General features: G+C 53.3%; 1 protein-coding gene and 1 long non-coding RNA gene across 4 annotated transcripts in view; one reads left to right on the forward strand and one right to left on the reverse strand.

The window, feature by feature from the left end:
* The window catches only part of TNFRSF21 (TNF receptor superfamily member 21), a 36,669-nt gene extending 33,758 nt beyond the window's left edge, over window positions 1–2,911 (reverse strand). For 2 of the 3 annotated variants that reach the window (XM_076332668.1, XM_076332666.1), the window contains exon 1: window positions 2,854–2,911. In XM_076332668.1, the coding sequence (XP_076188783.1) occupies window positions 2,854–2,907 (54 nt within the window). In that variant the 5' untranslated portion in view covers window positions 2,908–2,911. Of the gene's footprint in view, window positions 1–1,767; window positions 1,947–2,853 lie in introns of those variants that run through there. The other variant, XM_076332667.1, reaches the window with a different exon arrangement.
* On the forward strand, window positions 2,062–7,760 carry LOC143157731 (uncharacterized). The gene is made up of 2 exons (XR_012994840.1): window positions 2,062–2,268; window positions 7,517–7,760. It is a non-coding gene; the product is annotated as an uncharacterized LOC143157731 (long non-coding RNA).
* The last annotated feature ends 10,311 nt before the right edge of the window (window positions 7,761–18,071 follow it).

Below are 18,071 nucleotides of genomic sequence, written 5' to 3' on the forward strand. Positions count from 1 at the left end.
CCACATCAGAGCCGGCTCAGACAAGGGGACCTTCGCGCTCGGCTGCAAACAAACCCTCGAGCCAGCAGCATCCCGCAGCTGACATGGGCATGACCCACCTTACCACCATCCAGCCTGATGATTCCATCTCAACGGTCGCATCTATGCTATGCCTCCATCACCCTCTTAAATAACTGCATGCTGCAGGAGAGACCTGATGGGCAATTTGCACAGTAAATAGCTTTTAGGGGGCCACAAGCTTTCCGGGCATGTGCACGGGGATGTGGCAGGGAATACAGCGACTCATTCAGGACCCAAACCCACTCAGTGAGTCAACGCGCCAGCAGAAAGTTGGTGGATCAACAGGCATTTGCATCCTGAAACGGGGTGACACCTCAAGACAGTCAACATCTCAGGTTGTGTACAGCGATGCCCCACCACCAGCCCTGCGGGGAAGCAGCAATAAACCTAAAAAATAAAAAAGTAAAAGAAAAAAAGACAAAAGCCAGCTAAACACATGGCACTTGACCCCAGTAGAGAAGATCAGGAGCAGAGAGCTGTAAGCGAGCAAGGACCAACAGTGCTAAATTAATACTCTGGGAACCATTTCCGAGCAAAACCAGCAGAATTTGGTAGAAAAGGCAGCTGGCTCCATGGCGATGCCTTGGCACAGGTTGTGGACGGGCTGCACAGCCCGCTGCCCTTCCTGAATGTCAGCTGCACCCTCCACCACCAGCACCGGGAAGTCGCTTGCGACATTATAGGAGGAAAAAAAAAAAAAACCCAAAAAAACCCCCAGAAAGACAAATAAACTGGTCTGGAAGTTTTACAGTAACTTTGCAGACAGGAGGAGCCCATCTCCTGCCCCTCTCACTGTAAAAAGGATCAAGTTACTCACTCCGAAAAAAGTTGCCTGTGAGTAGAGTATCGAAGAGCAAAGCAGGTTTCTGCTTCTTGCAACGCAACCAGCTATTCCAGCTGGGTTGGGGTTTGTGAAACCAAGAGTCCGGGGCTTACTCTGCTCAGCAGTCCCTTTACTTCGTCTCGAGAGCGAAAGGCAGGCAGCCGAGCGTGCCAAAACAGCAGCACCGGCCCATCTGGTCCCCATGAAGGAAAACCCAGCAGCTATTCCTGCAGCTAGCGCCAACCAGAGCTCACAAGCATCCCCGGCAGCCACGGTTTTGCTCCAAGCAGATGAAATCCCCCAGGCTTCCAAAAGCCCTGAGTCGAAGCAAGGCGACATCGCTCCGGTTCGAGGTGAGGGCACTGGGGGAAGATAGTGGAAACTAACTTGCGGCAGCCGGCAGGTGCCCGAAGCCCACGCAAGCAAGGGAAACCACGACCAACACCAGCCTTACGCAACCGCTGCTGAGCAGCTATCGCTCAAAAACCAAGCGGCTGGCCAGATTCGGGTTTGCTGCACCAGTAAGAGACCCACAAACTATTGATTTGAACATACTTCCATCGGGCTGGAAAGACATTAACTCCTCGTGGGGCCGAAGGGAGTTGCCCAAAATTTTGAAGATGAAGATGTCAGATGAAGAAACCCTGGCCGGTGGCCAAGGGAGCATCCTGCCAGCTCACAAGCAAATGGGAATTTTGTTTTATGGCTTGTTTGCTTATACGATCAGCACACGCAGAGATTTGAGTACACGCATGCACAAGCAATATACATGCCCATTTGCTCAGTCTCAGCTTCATTCTGCAAAATTGCTGTTTTATTTCCCTACACCTTTATATCACTCTTTTTTTCCCCTCTTCCCTCTATACCTGCCATTCCCGAGTGACCTCCAGGATCCCAGCTGGAGCTCCATATCTCAAGCTCCCCATCAGCATCTCATCTTCCAGACGTGCACAGCAGCATTCCCCTCTCCCAGCGGGAAACCGGCGCTTGGGAGCACCCAGCCAGCACCGCGCACGGACCCCGGCTGCTCTGACACCGCGTGAAGTTACCCTTCGTCTTCAAAGCAACGAGGCTGTCTCCCGGCTAATGCTCTCCCAGCTTTAGATAATTTTTTTTTTGTTTACTTGGATTCTCGTCGAGCCAGCGCCAGCTTGCTAAGATCCACCTTGAGTTCAAGAGCAAGTGCACTCCTCGGTTACACAACCCAGCCGCAGCAGCTGCGGCGTGTGCCTGACACACCGAATTACCGTCTCTCCCCAAAACGACGGGATGTAGCCCTAAAGCGCTGATTGGGAAGGGCCCTACCTGGGAAGGTAAACCTGGAGGTGAACCCGCCAGAAAACATTTCCCTGTTAAGTCAGGGCAGCCGCCTGCAATTGGCAACGGTGAGTTCTGCTGCCAGTCCAAAGGGTGGCAAGAAAAGCAGCTGGGGGGGATGGATGGATGGATGGATGGATGGATGGATGGGCGGGTGGACAGACCCCAGCCCAGCGCCGAGCTTCGGGAGCGGGGCACGGGGGCAAAGCAAGGATCCGCTCAGACCCCGAGGTGCGGCACAGCCCTGGATGAAGCCTCTGGGGAGGATGCCGCCCTTTGCCCGCCTGCAGTAAAACGGGGATGGAGAGGATGGCGCAGGGGATACTGCATCCAGCCGGTGCCCGCTGCCAGGGCTAGGGGTGCAGGGGCTGGGGCAGGCAGCACCCCCCGGGGAAGGCACAGGGGCGCACCGCGCACCCCACGGCGCCGCGGAGGGGGGACAGCAGGACACCCAAATACATGCATACCCCCCCAAAACACGCCCCTGCCTGTCACCCCCCCAGGCAGGAGGGGCGGGCAGGCAGCCCCGCACTGCAGCACATCCCCACCCGCCCCCGCGCACACGCGGATCTTGCGCGGGCGGCGCCGCTGCACCCGCGGAGCCCGCAGGGACGGACCGACACCCCCACCCCCCCACACACACACTCACTCACCGTGAGGAAACCGGCGAACGCGGCGGCGCTCCGGCACGCCGCGGCGGCCCCCATGGTGGCGGCCGGGGCCGGGGCCGCCGCGCAGCGCAGCGGGGCTGCGGGCGAGGCGCTGCCCGTCCAGCCGCGCTGCCTCACGCGGCGGGGCGGGGGGCCGGCGGCGGCCGGCGGGGGCAGGCGCCCATGGCGGCGGGCCGGGGCCGGGGCCGGGGCCGGGGCCGGGCGGGGCGGGGGCCCTGCCGCCCGCCGCGCTCCCACCTGCCTGCGGGGCCGCCGGCTGCGCGCTGCCGCGGCGGGGCGGCGCGCACGTGGGGCGGCGCGGCGGGGCGGGGCGCCCTTTGTGGCGTCACCCGGCCGCGCAAGCCAGCGCGCAAGGGCGCCCCCCCGCGCAGCGCCGCGGCCCCCCCCCCCCTTTCCCCGGGCAGCCTGCGCGGCTCTCCGCGCCGGCGGAACCCCCCCGCCCGGCTCCTGCGGGGGGTTTAACGCAGCGCCCCATCACCCCGGCTCCCCCCGCCCCCGCCCCGGCCGCTTCACCCCGGTGACCCGCCGTCATAGAATCATAGAATCATTAAGGTTGGAAAAGACCTCTAAGATCATCGAGTCCAACCGTCAACCCAACACCACCATGCCCACTAAACCATGTCCCTAAGCGCCTCATCTACACGTCTTTTAAATACCTCCAGGGATGGGGACTCCACCATCCCGTCCCCGTCCCCGTCCCCGTCCCCCCGTCCCCGGGGTGTGCGAAGCCGCGGGGCTGGGGGCGATGCCCACAGGGGCTCTGCCAGAGCGAACTCCCGGCCCCACCACCCCGAATCCGTCCTTGCGCCGAGCATCTGCGCGTTGAGCTTATGGAAAACGGGGGCCCTCGGCGGCATCGCTGCCCGTGCTGCCTGTCCTTCCATCCGGGGGTGGCCACCTCCCACCCGCCTGGGACCCTCGGGAAGGAATCCCTGTGTAGGACTGCGGAGGAAATGGGTTTGCTCCATCTCTACCCCGTGTTGCTTTAGCATCTCCCTCCATCGGCCTCCCTAAAACCGGGGTAGGAGTCGTTTCTCTGGGCAGAGCAGGGTGCTGGTCACAGCAACCATCAGCAGCCATGGCAAGCAAAGGAAACGGGTCCAGGTCTATCCAGGGAGTCAGGAGGAGCAGGACATGGGGCGAGAGACAGGGCTGGAAAGGCTGCAGCGTAAGTCCAAGGTCCTTCCAGGAGACGGGAACAGAGATGAGGCTTCAGGGTGGATCCAAGGTCCAACCAGGAGACTGGGGCAGGGGTGGGGGAGGCCCCGGGTAAGCACTGGTCAGGGCCTTCAAGATTTCTGAGTGCCCTGAGGGCACTCAGCCCCTCTGGGTGCACCAAATCAAGGCATTATATGACTCTCTACATTGCTGGTTGCCCATTGAGGAAAACATTCAAACACCTGATTTCCAGAGCCTGCAGAAATCCTATTGACCAACAGTCACCTCCTGGAGGCATCCTGAAGGCAGATGAAACAAGGGAGGTTTTCAGTGCCACACCAAAACAAACAGCACAGAACCCTTGTGAATGACAGAAATCTCCAAAAAAAGAAAGAAAAAAAGCAGTGTTCTTGCTCTGCAGCAGCATGGGCTTCATCCAAACCCTTCTGAAGCCCGCAAGAAGCCTCCTCCTGATTTCAGACAGGCTTGAATCCAGCTAGAAGGCTCTTCTCCCAGCCAAGCTGGACTCTTTCTCCCCATACTTTCTCCATATCTGATCCTGGAAGGGAGCTGGAAGGGAGCAACGACCTTCAGGAGCCTGGGAATGAGCCTGGAGAAGAGCTTCCCTCCCTGAGCCGGGGTGGCAGTGGCAGGACTGCTGTTCCCAGGAGGGGACAAGACAGACTGTGTCACATGTGCAGGGAGAGGACCTTCCTCCACAGCTGGCCATGCTGCTGTGCAAGTGCTGCAGAGCTCCGCTTTGGGCTTTGCCTTCCCCCGGGGCCACCAAACCCGGGAACAATGTGCTCTTCCCAGGAGGTCAAGGAAGGGGAGCCTCATCCCAAATAGAGATCACGATGCAAAGCAAGACCCAGTAAGGCTGCCCAGAAGGAAATCTGGGAGGCCCATCGCTGTTTTTAGTTCAAAATAAACTGGGCAAATAATAGGCGATAACACAACTAGGTTAACGCCAGACTTGTGGATGGTGGAGGGGATTTTAAGTTTAAAAACGTGCAGCTTTGATGAAATACAGGACAAGTCTTGCCCCGCCGGTGCGGAGTTAACCGGGCTGGTTGTGTCTGGGCTAGAAGAGCGTTTGAAACTCCCCGGCAGTGCCAACCCCCTCTGGATCCATCAGCAGTGTGAAAGGCAGTGTTCAGATTGTATTAGGGAAAAGCAGAAAAATAACCATCCAGAGGACGGAGTGACTCAGGGGATTGGCAATAAGATGGATCATGTTACTGCTGTGGAATGGATTCCAATTAGTTACATCCGCTTTTAATTATTATTATTTAGACAGAACCTAAAGGCAGTCCACAGATTATCCAAAAATGTGCGGGCTGATCTGCAAATCCCCTATCCCACCCCCCCCTCGCAGCCCTTGTAATAACAAACACCAGCCACGCTGCCTAGACTGGTTCATACTGGCTGCGACATAAATTGCTTATTAACATCCAGCTTGCTGCATCTCCACTTTTCGCACTCTTTGGAAGGAAAATGGGGAAGCGGGTGACTGAGGCCGGAGTTTCGTGTTAAGTGTTTTTGGTGGCAGCAGCGGCTCGAGAAGTTCCTCCTCGCCTCCTTGCATTCGGTTCCTTTTTCTCCCTTGTGCCACCCCATGAGTACAGGCAAATACAGGCCTGTGGGATCAACCAGGTCAGTGGACTGGTAACTCTGTTAAAAAACCAAGAAGGAGGGTATTTTTAATCGGAGTTGGTGAACCTCGCTGCTCATGTTGACTGGAGACCCCTGGGTCTTCGTTAAGACAGTGGCAGGAGTCCAAGCGAGCGATGGAGGGACATCCACTGACCTGGTTTGCCACCAGAAACCATCTTCTCTTCAACGGCAAGCTCTCCTCTCTTGCGAGGAAAAGCCAGCGGTCCTGCATAGTCATCTGAGGCTGCTTAAAGCATGTTCATGAAATGGGAGGAATTGTTTCGCCAAAAGCAGCTTTTTGGGAAATGTTAAAGAATGCACTACAGAACCATCACTTGCTTCATCCTGTAGAAACCAGAAGCGTTCTGGGAAGCGATTTCTCATCACTCATTTGCAATAAAAAAAGCCAGGCTAACAGGGCAGATGTAATTTACTTTTGGACTTTCTCATTCTCTGTACGTGGACCATCCCTTCCACATCTCCTGTAGAAACAGAACATTTCTATGTTCTGTTGCTGTTATGGGAAAATAGCCACTCCTCGGGAAAATTCGCAGCTCCAATTCATATAGAAACCACAATTATCACTTGCATTAACATAAATTGGGAAGTTAAACCAACAAAGCCCGTAGACTTCCCTGGGTGAGGGAAAGGAGAGTTTGGGTGGGAGTTCTCACCCTTCTGGCCTTCCTTATGATCTCCAGGAAATCGGGAAGGGAAATGTCTACCAAGAGCAGATGTTCCCAGCAGGAACATATACATATATACACACACACACGCACATAAATACAGTGGTTTCTAGCAGGATCCATAGCAAATGCAGGATTGCCTGCAGGAAGGCCTTTCGGGTGGTTGAGGTGAGATGAGAAAATGTTGGTCTTCCAGTGTGAGATGGCAACCGAAAAAGAGCATGAGAATGCCCTCCAGGTCAGCGGAAAGAGCAGCTCCCCCGTGGCCATTTGTCCAGATGGGGACAGAGTGCACTTCTGCCGTCTCCTTATTAAATGAACTTTTCTCACCTTATGCTGTGGGAAAACAAAATCCTGTTCTCCATTACAGAGCTAAGATGATTCTGGGTCTCCCTGTAGAGAATCCAGTTCCTGCCTTAAAGTTTTTGCCAGCAGCAAGTTGCTTTTATATATTATTTTGATTCCACTGACTGAGAAGCATCTTGAAGGAGAGAGATTTCCTTAATGAAGGTGTATTAACAGTAGGTACCCCATGGGATGTCAGGACAAGGAGCCAGGGAGCCGGGGGTGGCAGCTGGGAAATGAAATGCAGCACTGTTTGATGCAGGTTTGGTGGTCATCACTCCTGAGCTGATCTCTTGTCTGGAAAAGGCTGATGCACAGCCAAAAAGCATGTTTTCCCAGAGGACCTTAAGAAAGGAGAAGCTCAGCAGCTGATGGCAAGGCTAAGTGCATAAATATGACTTTAACCCTGCGCCCAGAGTAATGGCTGTGAGATAACCAGCAGGTAAGATGGGGAGATGAGGCTGCACATGAAGCACAGCTGGCGCTGCACCTTCGCCCCTGGCGAGAAAGGGGAGAGGGGTGCATGGAGCTGGCATGTCAAATCCTTTCTAGGTCAGTGACTCACTGTAAAGAAGTTTCCCTTCTGCCCCCAGAGCAGCACAGTAACACAAGTGCTGTAAAGCAGAACAGTTTATCTCTGTCTGAAAGCCACGGCTGCCTGCGCACCGAGCTCAGTGCAGGTGGAGCAAGCTCAGCAGTCACGTCTGTACCTTTCAGAGGAAAAATAATGAACGTATGTAAAGTTAATGCTTCTTTTGGGGGGTTTTATCTCTTTGATTATATATAGTCTTGTTTTGCAGGAGGTCCTTTGGCTCAGCCGGGGTGCGAGGCTCAGATTTTGAAGCTTGGAGGCTCATCTCAACCTCACCAAAACCACGATGACTCTGGGCATCATGCAGTACCCTCGTTCACCTTCTTTCTACTCCTTGGGTGCAAGTGCTCCGGGGCTGAGGCTTGAATGGTGCCTTACAAAGCAGAGCCTTGCTCTCAGCTGGGACATCTTGGTGGTCATGAAGTTGCAAATGAAAAATTATGAAGATCGTTTTTATGCATGTATCTGAAAGTCTTGCTATGTCCCTAAGCTTACACTGGAGAAATCAAAGCAGCGAATTAAGCGGTATAGCTGCGATCAGAGAGTTGGCAGCAAAGCTGAGAGCTTCAAGCTAAGCAGAAGACCACGTCTTGTCTTGCTCCTTTGAGCCCAGCACAGCCTGAGTGGGACGGGGAGGTGGCAAGGGTGAGGGGGTGGTTTGCAGAGCTTTCAGAGAGCACTGCAAAACTTAGTACGAGTTTCCCAAAGCCAAGTGTTTCCCTGGGAGGGTTGTACGCTCTTGTAGGTTCAACATCACAAAAAGACACCAAACAACCCCCCCTGCAAATCTGTGATTCATGTCAGCTGTGGACGCAAGATCCCTTTTATGTCAGATTACCCGGCACACGTGATGCTGCCAGCTTTACTCTTCATGTCGCCTGCAGAAGGACTGGTGGTGTGGCATGGGCAGCCACTGCCTAATCCAGCCTAAATCCTCCTGGTACGGAGAAGAACCAGCAAATAACTCTCACCACCTCTAACCCAGCAGGCTTCATTTGGCTCGGCTCAGCACAGCGCTTTTTTTGCTCGAGCGAGAGCTCAAAGCCAGCTGTATAGCCTTGGGGGATTTTTTTGGAGCCCCAGGAGAATGTCACTTCCCGAGTGACCTGGCTCAGCCACCCCAGCTGCACTCAGTGGGGCGGACCTCATTGCCGAGTGATCACGGATAATCTTAGTCACAGTTTAAGGTCTCCTCCCACCCCCCGGATGAAGGGGGGGACCCCACAGCCCCATTGCCCTGGGGCTGAGGGCACGCAGGGCTGCACATGTGTCTGCGCCAAGGGGGCTACGGCCACCAGATAACAGTGTTCATGGGGGGAGGATGGTTGGGGTGAGAAGTAACTCACAGGGGCTCTGCTGGCCCTGCACTGTACTTCGTATTTGATGTGTTTGCGCAGGATACGGAGTTACCCGGCGCGGTCACTAAGGGTGACTGTGAAGAGATGCAAAGAGCTTAAAATAACACCTGACCAGGCCACACAAGCAGACGTAAAACTCAGTGTCCCTGAAGAGGGGCAAGGGCTCCCTCCACGTGGGTTACTGCCACCCAGGAACGAGATCCCGGAGCCTTTCAGAGGCTCCCCCGGATATCAGGTCACAGCACGGTGGTGGGTGAGGAAGGCAAACAGTCTCCCCTGCATCCATGAGGACGGTGATGGGTGTGGAGGAGTCCCTGGATGGAGAGGACTCAGCAGGCACCATAGCATGGGGAACATGAGGCCGAAGTCACAGATGATACAGAGAAAGCCAACGGGGAAATTAGTAACGTATCACTCACAGCATACGTAGGTGACGGAGCCTGGGAACATGCCGGGTCTCTAAATGACTGGGATTTGTGCAACCTCAGTTCCCGCCGCATCGGCTGAGTGCTGCGAGGCAGCCTTTTCTCCGGAGCGGTTGGCAGTGGAAAGCGTGCACGGAGCAGCCTGCTGTGACTGTAGGCAGCTGCCTGGGGTCTAAGCAGTGGCTGGATGACCTTGGCACTGTGGGGAGCGGGGCAAAGTGCCTTGGAGGATGTGAGATGTTCTTTCGTGGGCTCCTGCAGTCCAGCACAACTATTTAAAAGCCTCGCCTGAGTTTGGCTGATTTAAATCAATTCAGGCTATTTAATCATCACATAAGCAGACATAGCTTAAAGACTAATTTATAGACTTAATGTTGATTAGAGTATCTTGGTGGGTTGTATATGGAAAGCTTTCAGTGGAGATGAAGACCCAGGGAGCAAGACCTCCAGCACAAGAGAGCTCAAGCCTTGCTTTAAGCACCAGTTTAGGAGGCAAGAAGAACCTGTAGGAAACTCCCTGCAGTCTGGCACTCTCCTGCCTTCACACATTTTTACTGTATGCAAATCCTTCTCCAGGAAATTTTGTATTGTCCCTGGTGCTAAATTACTCTGGAAGAGAACATCTTTAGCGCAGATTATTGCTGGAGGGATTAACGCCCCTTCTTGGGGCTTGATGTGTAAAGCAGTACAGAGGTCGCAGGCCAGCTCACGTGAAGGACACGTCCCTCCCATCTCACCAGCCTCCAGGTCCTTCCTAGGACAGTTTTTCTCCTGGGCAGTTTTTCTCAGTTCCCTTGGCAGCTTTTCAGACCCTCTCCTGTGATGGTTTCTGGTCCTGCTTGCCACCCCAGGGAGTTATACTCAGGCTGGATAAGAGGGAGAAGAGAGGATAAGTCCCGCTCCCCGAGCTCAAATCACCTTCAGCCATGGCTTAAATGCATCGGCTTGAACTGACCTAAGAGCTTGCCACTGCCAGACAAGGAGGTCTCATTCCTGTCCTTTCTCCTGCAGCTCCAGGCCACCAGCCCCTGTCCTCCCCTCTGTCTTAGCCCTCACGCTGGCTGATTCAGCGCTGACTTAGCAGAAACCTGTTCCCTTTTCTCGCTTGGTTATTTTTGTGCCAGATTAGTAATTTGGGTGTGTAACACCAAAGCTGATGCAAGGGAGAGCGACGGGGGTGGGGGTGGGGGGAGGGTGGAGGATGGTCCCAGGCAGCCTGTGGGTGAAAGGTGCTCACTATGGATACGAATGCTGCATCAGAGACGATTCCCAGGTCATATGGGATCAGAGGAGAAGCAGAGATGGTCATTCGGGGCTACAGCGATAACTGGGGTGAAAGGCCTGAGACTGGGGGAAACTGGGCAAAGATGTTGGCAGGTTGCTGGGACAATCCCAGCAGCAGCTGGGGAATGACCACCATGGCACAGTGATGGCTGGGAGGTGCCGTGGGAGCTCTGGGGTTGCACCAGGCCTTGCTGGTAGCTTACCTCACCCTGAGCTCTGCCCCGTCACTGCGGGGCACTTGCTGGTTGAGTAGCAGCGGGATGGTGGGATGCCCAGTGCCATGCCTATTGGATAAGCCTGGTTAGAGGTAGCACATGGCTGGACGTGTAGCCACCACGTTCCTGCTCTTAGCTCAGTTCTTTCCATTTTACCTCTGGGAACGTCCTCTTCAAGCTCTGAAGTGTCTATGGAGCAAGTTGTCCTTGAAAATGAGCCAGGGCACAGCCCTAAAAGCTCTAGATGCTGCCCTGTCTAGGGTTAATGCTGTAATAAATGCAACCTTTCTGACAGCAACAAGAGGGCAATTAAGGAACCCTTAATTTCTAAGGGTCCTTACAAACACATCACTAATCCCCAGCCAGAAACCTGGGAAAATTTAGTCAAACCAGCCGGGGTACTCAAGGGACTATCCTGCCCTGCAAGCCTTTCCCCACCATTCTGTGTCTGCTCTCCTTCCCGCACCGCCATGCCCCTGCCATCCTTCCCCTGCTTCCCTTCCCAGCTCTCCTTACCCACTTGTGAACAAAAAAACTTAACAAAACAGTGCTTCATTGAAAGGAGAGAGGCAAGGGAAACAGGAAAGTAGATAATATAACAATAAACAACCACCCCATCCAAAGTACACAGAGAAATGTTCAACTCTCCCTTTCTCTTTGCTTTTCCGGGGCCCCCTAGGAAAGCTGGCTACTGCCTCCATCCCACAGCCTCCCACTGTGTTCAGTTCCCTGGTCTCAAGCCTCAGGCTATGCATTTCTCCCAGGCAGCAGATATCCATCCATCTGTCCGTCCATCCATCCATCCATCCATCCAACCACCCCCATTAGCCACTACTCATCATTAGCTATTCAGTGATGCCCTTAGCAGGAACCCCATACTGTCCTCTCTCAGAAGACTTCCTAAATAAAGTCAAAACCCAAGGGCAGCCCATTTTTTATGCACAATTTCTGATAGCGGTTGTGTTGAGCTAAGGTCTCAAGGTCATGGAGTGACCTTGCGCTCAAGCAGCAGTGGAAGAAGAGAGACTCAGAGCAGGAGCATGGGGAGGTGCACTTCTGGCTGCATCGCCTGATGAGTGACGTGGTGCCAGGCAAGGGACAAGCTGTTCCCCTGCTCATTATTGTTACCAGATGAGTGAGGAACTTTTACGATTGCTGGGTTTGGATAATCAAATGCTGATTGCGACAGAGGAAGGAGGGTTGCACTCCTTGTCCCTCCTGCGCCCCGTGCTAGGCAGGGAGGGGTAGCGGGCACAGCCCCCTGCCCTCTCCCGCAAGGCTTTGTTCCTAGGGGTGACGTGCAGCGTCCCGGATGTGACTGCGGATCCCACCCCCCCGCGACGCCCTGCTCCGTCTGGTGTTATTGTGTGATGCCCAGAACAATATGTTGTGGTTAGGGATGCCTGGGAGAGCGCCGGGAGGCTCCCCACTCCCCCTCTCCCTGCTAGTGCTGGGGGGGAGGCATCTTTCGGCCATCTGGTAGCTGTGGGTTTGGTGGAGGTCCCACAGCAAGGGAGAAGAAGCAGTCACCAGTCCTGTGCCTAGACAGGAAGGCCGGCGTTTGGCACCGACTCAGCCACAGATGCACTGTGTGTCTTGGGCACAGGATGCCCGCGGGCACTGTAGGATCACAGGATAGCTCATTTGGGAAGGGACCTCCTGCTCATGCGGGGCCAGCTCTGGGGTCAGACCAGGTTGCTCAAGGCTTTACCCAGTCGGGTCTTGGAAACCTCCGAGGTTGGAGGCAGCACAGCCTCTCTGAGCATCCTGTACCAGCGCTGAACTGTCCTCATAGTGGGAACGTTTTTCCTCATATCCAGTCTGAACATCCCTTGTTTCAGCTTATGCCCAGTGTCTGTTGTCTTCTCCTCATGCACCACTGTGTAGAGCCTGCCTTCATCATCTTCATATCCTCCTTGCAGGTATTGGAGGTCACTATCAGATCCCCACCAAAGCTCTCTCTTCTCCAGCCCTTCACCCTCAGCCTCCCCTCCCAGGCCATGTGCTCCAGTGCCCTGACCATCTTGCTGGCCCTTCATTGGCCTTGCTCCCTTGTGTCCCTGTCTCTCTTGTATTGGGGGCTGAAAACTGGATGCAATATCCAGACGTGGTGTCAGCAGGGCTGAGCAGAGGGGAAGGATCCCCTCCCTCAAGCCGCTGGCAACACTCTGCCTAATGCAGCCCAAGGGGCTGTTGGCCGCCTTTGCTGCAATGAGCCATTGCTGGCTCATGGTCAACCTGGTGTCCACTAAGACCCCCAGGTCCTTTTCTGCAGAGCTGCTCCCCCGCCAGTCAGCCCCAGCCTGTGTTGTAGCATGGGGGTTATTCCTTCCCAGGTGCTGGACTTGACATTTGTCCTTGATGAAGTTCATAAATACCGTTGAAGTATCAAGTCACATAGAGTGACCAGCCAGCAGGTGCCTTATGGGCTTGCCCTAGTCACATGGATTTTTGCTTTGAAATGGTGTGGAAAGTCTCTTCCAGGACCTACCTGCATCTTAGGGGACTCTAAAACGTCTGGTTTCACTTCTTTGCTCGTTTGGGATGTTGTGATGCCTGGAGTCTCAGGCAGTGATGCAATGTAGGCCAGTGAGATAACCAAGAACAGCAGAACTGCATCTCACAAGAAAACCTTCTGCACCTCCTAGTGCCAAGGGGAGGACTTGTGGGGGCACTGGGGGACATCAGATAGGACTTTTCCTGCCAGTGCTTCATTGCAAAACCCTCAGGAGTTAGGGGCTTCTGTGTCCTCTGGTGGCCATGATACTGTCAGGAGGGAAGGGAAGGGAAACTCTGTCCTTTCAGGCTCTGGGAGTCCATTTGGCTGCCTGGGTGAGATATCCCCCAACATGCATCTTGTTTGCACAGCCATTTTGAGGAGGCAGGGGGCATGTGCTTGTGTGTGGCAAGGAGCTGGGCTTCGAGTGGTCTGGACTTCTCTGTCCTTGCTTGCTGGTTGATTCTCCTTGTTACACAGGTCCCCCCAGGCTGAGCCAACCCTCAGAGCCAGTTTGTGTGGAGTATGTTTGGCCCAGGATCTGTTAGTCATCTTCCTTTGCCGTGTGCAAGTCCTTTGGCCAACAAGTATGTTGGGAGACGGTCATTGCATTTGGTAGAGGCAAGGCAGAATAATGTTCTTCTCCACTAATTACCCAAGGAGCGACAGTATCTTTAAAGGCCGTATGAAGGACATGTAGGAAGACCATTTCTTTTCTGTGGATGAAGACAAAGACCCCTTGGCTCCTTTGACAAGGAGCTCCCATTCTTCCCCAGCTTACCACAGCAGCGGTGCAGGGTCTCACCCTCACCATAGAAAGGTCCCTTCCCCACACCAGAGTATTTATTCCCAGGACTTCCCTGCCCCAGGGCTGCTCATTCATCTTTTGCAGACAGAACGGAGCCTGTCACAAGAGCAGATGCAGAGCAGGCAGAGCTCCCCGTGAGATCCTTCACCACCAGAGATGATAAACAGATGAGGAAATCTGCTGGGAAATGCATTGATGTAAGAAGTAGGTGAGAGGCTGGAGCATTGTCCCAGGGGAGGTGGAAACATGCTGAGAAAGCTGGACACAGAGACCAACGCACAATGGCTCTTTGATTCCCCCAGACGGAGAGCTACTAATGGACCATTTCCTCTCCCAGCCCTCCCTGCGGGTGGGAGATGTCTTGCCCTCGTGTTATCTCTCACCCTGACTTCTTCTCTCCGGGATTTCCTCTGACGCCCTTCAGCAAGCTGCTGGGTTCCGGTCATCCAAGGCTAACGTCACTCGTAGCATCCCTCTGTCACCAGAGCTGCTGTGGCTGGAGGCATTGCTCTTCAGAGGATAACTTACCGCTGCAACACATGCGTAGGGAGCATGGCCCCATGGAGAAGCCTCATCCTTCCCATCTGGAGGCAGAGGTGGGGTCAGGCATTTCTCCAGGACCTCAACCTGACCTGACAACCCTCCTTGGAGGGGTTTTCACACCAGGGCTGCACCCTACTGCATCAATCCTTCTTGGAAGGACAGAGCCATCCATGCAATTGCCATCCATGCAATTATTTGTGTGTTTTGCATAATATACCCCTCCCTTTCCCTCTGAAAATTGAATGGGGAGTAGGGGCCCCTGCAGTCCACCCTCTCTCAGTCAGGCTGCCAGGAGAGCGGTGCCTCAGGCCACCGCACCAGGCACACACGGGACAGGAGCACACCCGAGAAACTCATCCCTGCAGCATCTGGGTGCTGACCTGGTCTTTATTATTAAATTTTAATTACTAGGGCTGAATATTTAATAGAGAAACTGTATAATTCCCCTTTATATCCTGGCCCCAAGGCCAGGTTGCTAGCATCAAAGAGTCCCTAATGATGAGGTTACGGTTTTTTTGGCTAGTGCAACAAAAATTCTTATTAGATTTGGAAATACAGGAAACAAATTGCCCTGGGGTGGGGGAGGCAGTTACCAGGGCTGCCTGAGATGCAAAGCTGCCAGGAGGCTCTGACAGCCAGACATATATTGCTGTTTATAATACTTAATAGGGAGCAACACTACAAAGTCCTTTCTTTATTCATTCCTCTCCCTAGCACTTCACAGCATGCAATAACTTGGATTTATAAATTAAACACGCTCCTTGTTTTAATATATCATCTACTTCTTATTCCATGATCCTATAATAGGATTTCTAATTGCCTGTCATAGAATCGTGCATCCTCCTCGCAGGCTGGGAGTGCGACTGTAACCATGAGTTCATTGGCCCATGTCAGTATTAAATGGTGCATTTAAATCTTCACGTTAACAAAAGCGAGGAACACGAGCGGGAACATGGAACAGTCATCATTAAGGAGAATTGTTTTCTGTGGCAAAAAATGAGGAAAACCAGGCCAAAAATACAAACAGATTTCTGTTTCTTTCTTCCCCCTTCCCCCCCCCAAAGGGAAAGGCATTGCACAGTGTTTTAATTATTGCTGGGTTTATTTCCAACTGATGTGTATCCAACAGCTTGAACCCAGATTAGAGTCCAAAGGGCTGAGGGAGAGGGCTAGAAGACCCACTCCAAGGGTGGCCACACACCGATGAGTTGGTGCTTAAATTGGACCATCTAACTCTAGACCCCTGTCCTGCTGCAAGAGACGTGGCCCGTTTTCCCTGCTTCTGTGCTCAGCAATGCTAAAACCTGTGCTGCTGGTTGAGTCAGTCCAGCTGAGATGTCCCTGTCAGGGCCTGGGAACCCCGGGCAGGAGGGGGCACCGAGGAGGCAGATGGAGAATGGGGCAGCGGTTACCGTTCTGCTGCTGTATTCAACCTTGGTGCACCCACACGGTGAGCACTGTGTGCTGCTCCGGTCTCTGCACCCCAAAGCAGGTGTGCGGTGGGGAGAAGGGACAGAAAAAGGCAACTAGATGGTTAACGGGGATGGAGCAGCTGCCCTGCTGGAATTTAATGTGATTTCCTCTTGCAACACGCAAATATCTGTTCTTCGTAACAGTTGGCTGTATCCTAGAGCTTTTATCACAGCTTCTCCTTCCTGGCAAAACAAAGTTAAATCCTTTGACCTTTCTACTTTTTCATATCTTAATCTTTTTTAATTAATTAACATCTTTTTCAAAGTGTACCCTAAATAGGAGATTTGGTCCAACTGAGACCTCATCAGCACTGAGGAAAGCCGAATAATTACCTCCTCTGGCTTACACACAACAGTCTTGCTATTGCATCCGGGAAAGAGATTTGCTTCTTCTGTTGGTGTTTTCCCAATGACAGATTTCTCATTCCCATCCTTTGTGACTTGCCGTACCTCCTCCGTTTCTGCCGTACCATCACCTGGTAAGAGCTCCCTGGTGGGTACCGTGCATTTGATTTTGCTTCTCTAAGAGCAGCAGTTTGTGGTGTTCTTTATTGGGTTTCATCTTGTTCGATTCAGGCTTTTTCTCCAATTTTTCGGGGTCATTTCGAATTCTCATCCAGTCTTCCTGGGTGCTTGCGGTCCAGCACGACCTGCATATTTTAGAAGTGCATTCCCTGGGCCATCATTCGAGTCAGTGAATGAAAATATTGAATAGAAGCACTCTGATGCCCGATCCAGGAGGACACTGCTCAAAATCTCCTCCTTGCCTGGCTGAAAACCATCAACAGTGACTCCAAGTGTCTTCTGTTCAATTGTTCCTAAATTAACTTTCCCGTATTTCCTTAATTTGAGAGAATTTGTGAAATATCAGATGGGATTATTTCAAAAGCTTTACCTAAATCGCGGCCTGTTTCAGCTACCCAAGAGGGAACCTGAGATGAAGATTACTCTGGTTTGGGCAATTTATTCTTGACAAAATTCACCTTCTCTTCTTATCCCCGTATTCTTCTCTGGCTTCGTATCAACTGTTTGTTTAATAATTTGTTCTGGGAGCTTTCCAAGGCTTAAAGTTAGGGTCCTGGTGTGTAATTCCCACTTTTTAAAAAGAGATACTGTGCCTGCCCGTTTCTGCCCCGCGGGACCTTTCCTAGCCCGGGGTGGCTGGGAAAAGCATCGCAATTGCTTCCTCCGCTCACCTCCCACGGGACCGTCCTCCGCCTGTGCTGACTCCATCGCCTCCATCCCACCTAAACTGTCTCCAGCCAGTTTCTTTCCACTCTGCTCCTTGGTTTGATTAACGTGTAATTAAAGTGAATCAGCTGGCGACAAGGAACCTTTTTTGTGAACGCAGCACTGGCCTTTTCTGAGTCATCCCTTGGTTACTCTCTTTCCTCTTTCTTTTCCTTCTGACGTATTTATAGATCCTCCTGTTGCCTTCCCACCCTTGTTAGCTGAAACTCATTCATCCTTTCCCATATGGTTTCGCAATGGGGTGGTTTTGGCTGCAAATGGGTAACGAGTTCCCACGGTTCCCACCTCCCTCTGCCCTGTGTTGCTGCCCCTGGGTTTGCAGCAGGACCACTGGAGTCGGGGTTGGTGGCCGTGTTTTCTGCCTTCCTCCCAGCAGGATAAACCACCCGGTGCCTTTAGGGCTCTCCCCCACTGTGCCGGCCCTCCTGATTCCCCAGGAGCTACCTATGGCTTCCCTGCGTGTGTCGAAATCAGCCGGTTTGGGTCCAGCCTCCTTCTGGCCTTGCTCTTGCATCTCCCTGTTTGTGAGGAAAATGAATTCTGCCACTTTGTGATCGTTCTTCCCAAAATCACCCTCCCCTCCGGTTCCCAGCTGGGTCCTTGTGGTCACAGTCCGATCTAGGTAGCTGTTTGTCCGTCTGAGCTGAAACATTATCCCCAGCATCCTAGGGACCTGGTGGACTGTGTCCCTGCCTGTCTCATTTCCAGTTGCGGGTAATTAAAATGACATCCTTTGCTTTGGCTGTTCTGGCTAATTGGAAGAACTTCTTCTACCTCCTCCTCACGTCTCCTGCCATGGCCACATCCCAGGCACAGCCATGTGCCCTCCCAGCACTACCTTCCTTTCCTCTGCTCTTCCCAAATTACCTCTGTAAGGACATAAGGAGGTTTCTGTCCTGCGAGTTGGTTG

Source organism: Aptenodytes patagonicus, chromosome 3 (assembly GCF_965638725.1).
Source record: "Aptenodytes patagonicus chromosome 3, bAptPat1.pri.cur, whole genome shotgun sequence".
NCBI classification, from domain to species: domain Eukaryota; kingdom Metazoa; phylum Chordata; class Aves; order Sphenisciformes; family Spheniscidae; genus Aptenodytes; species Aptenodytes patagonicus.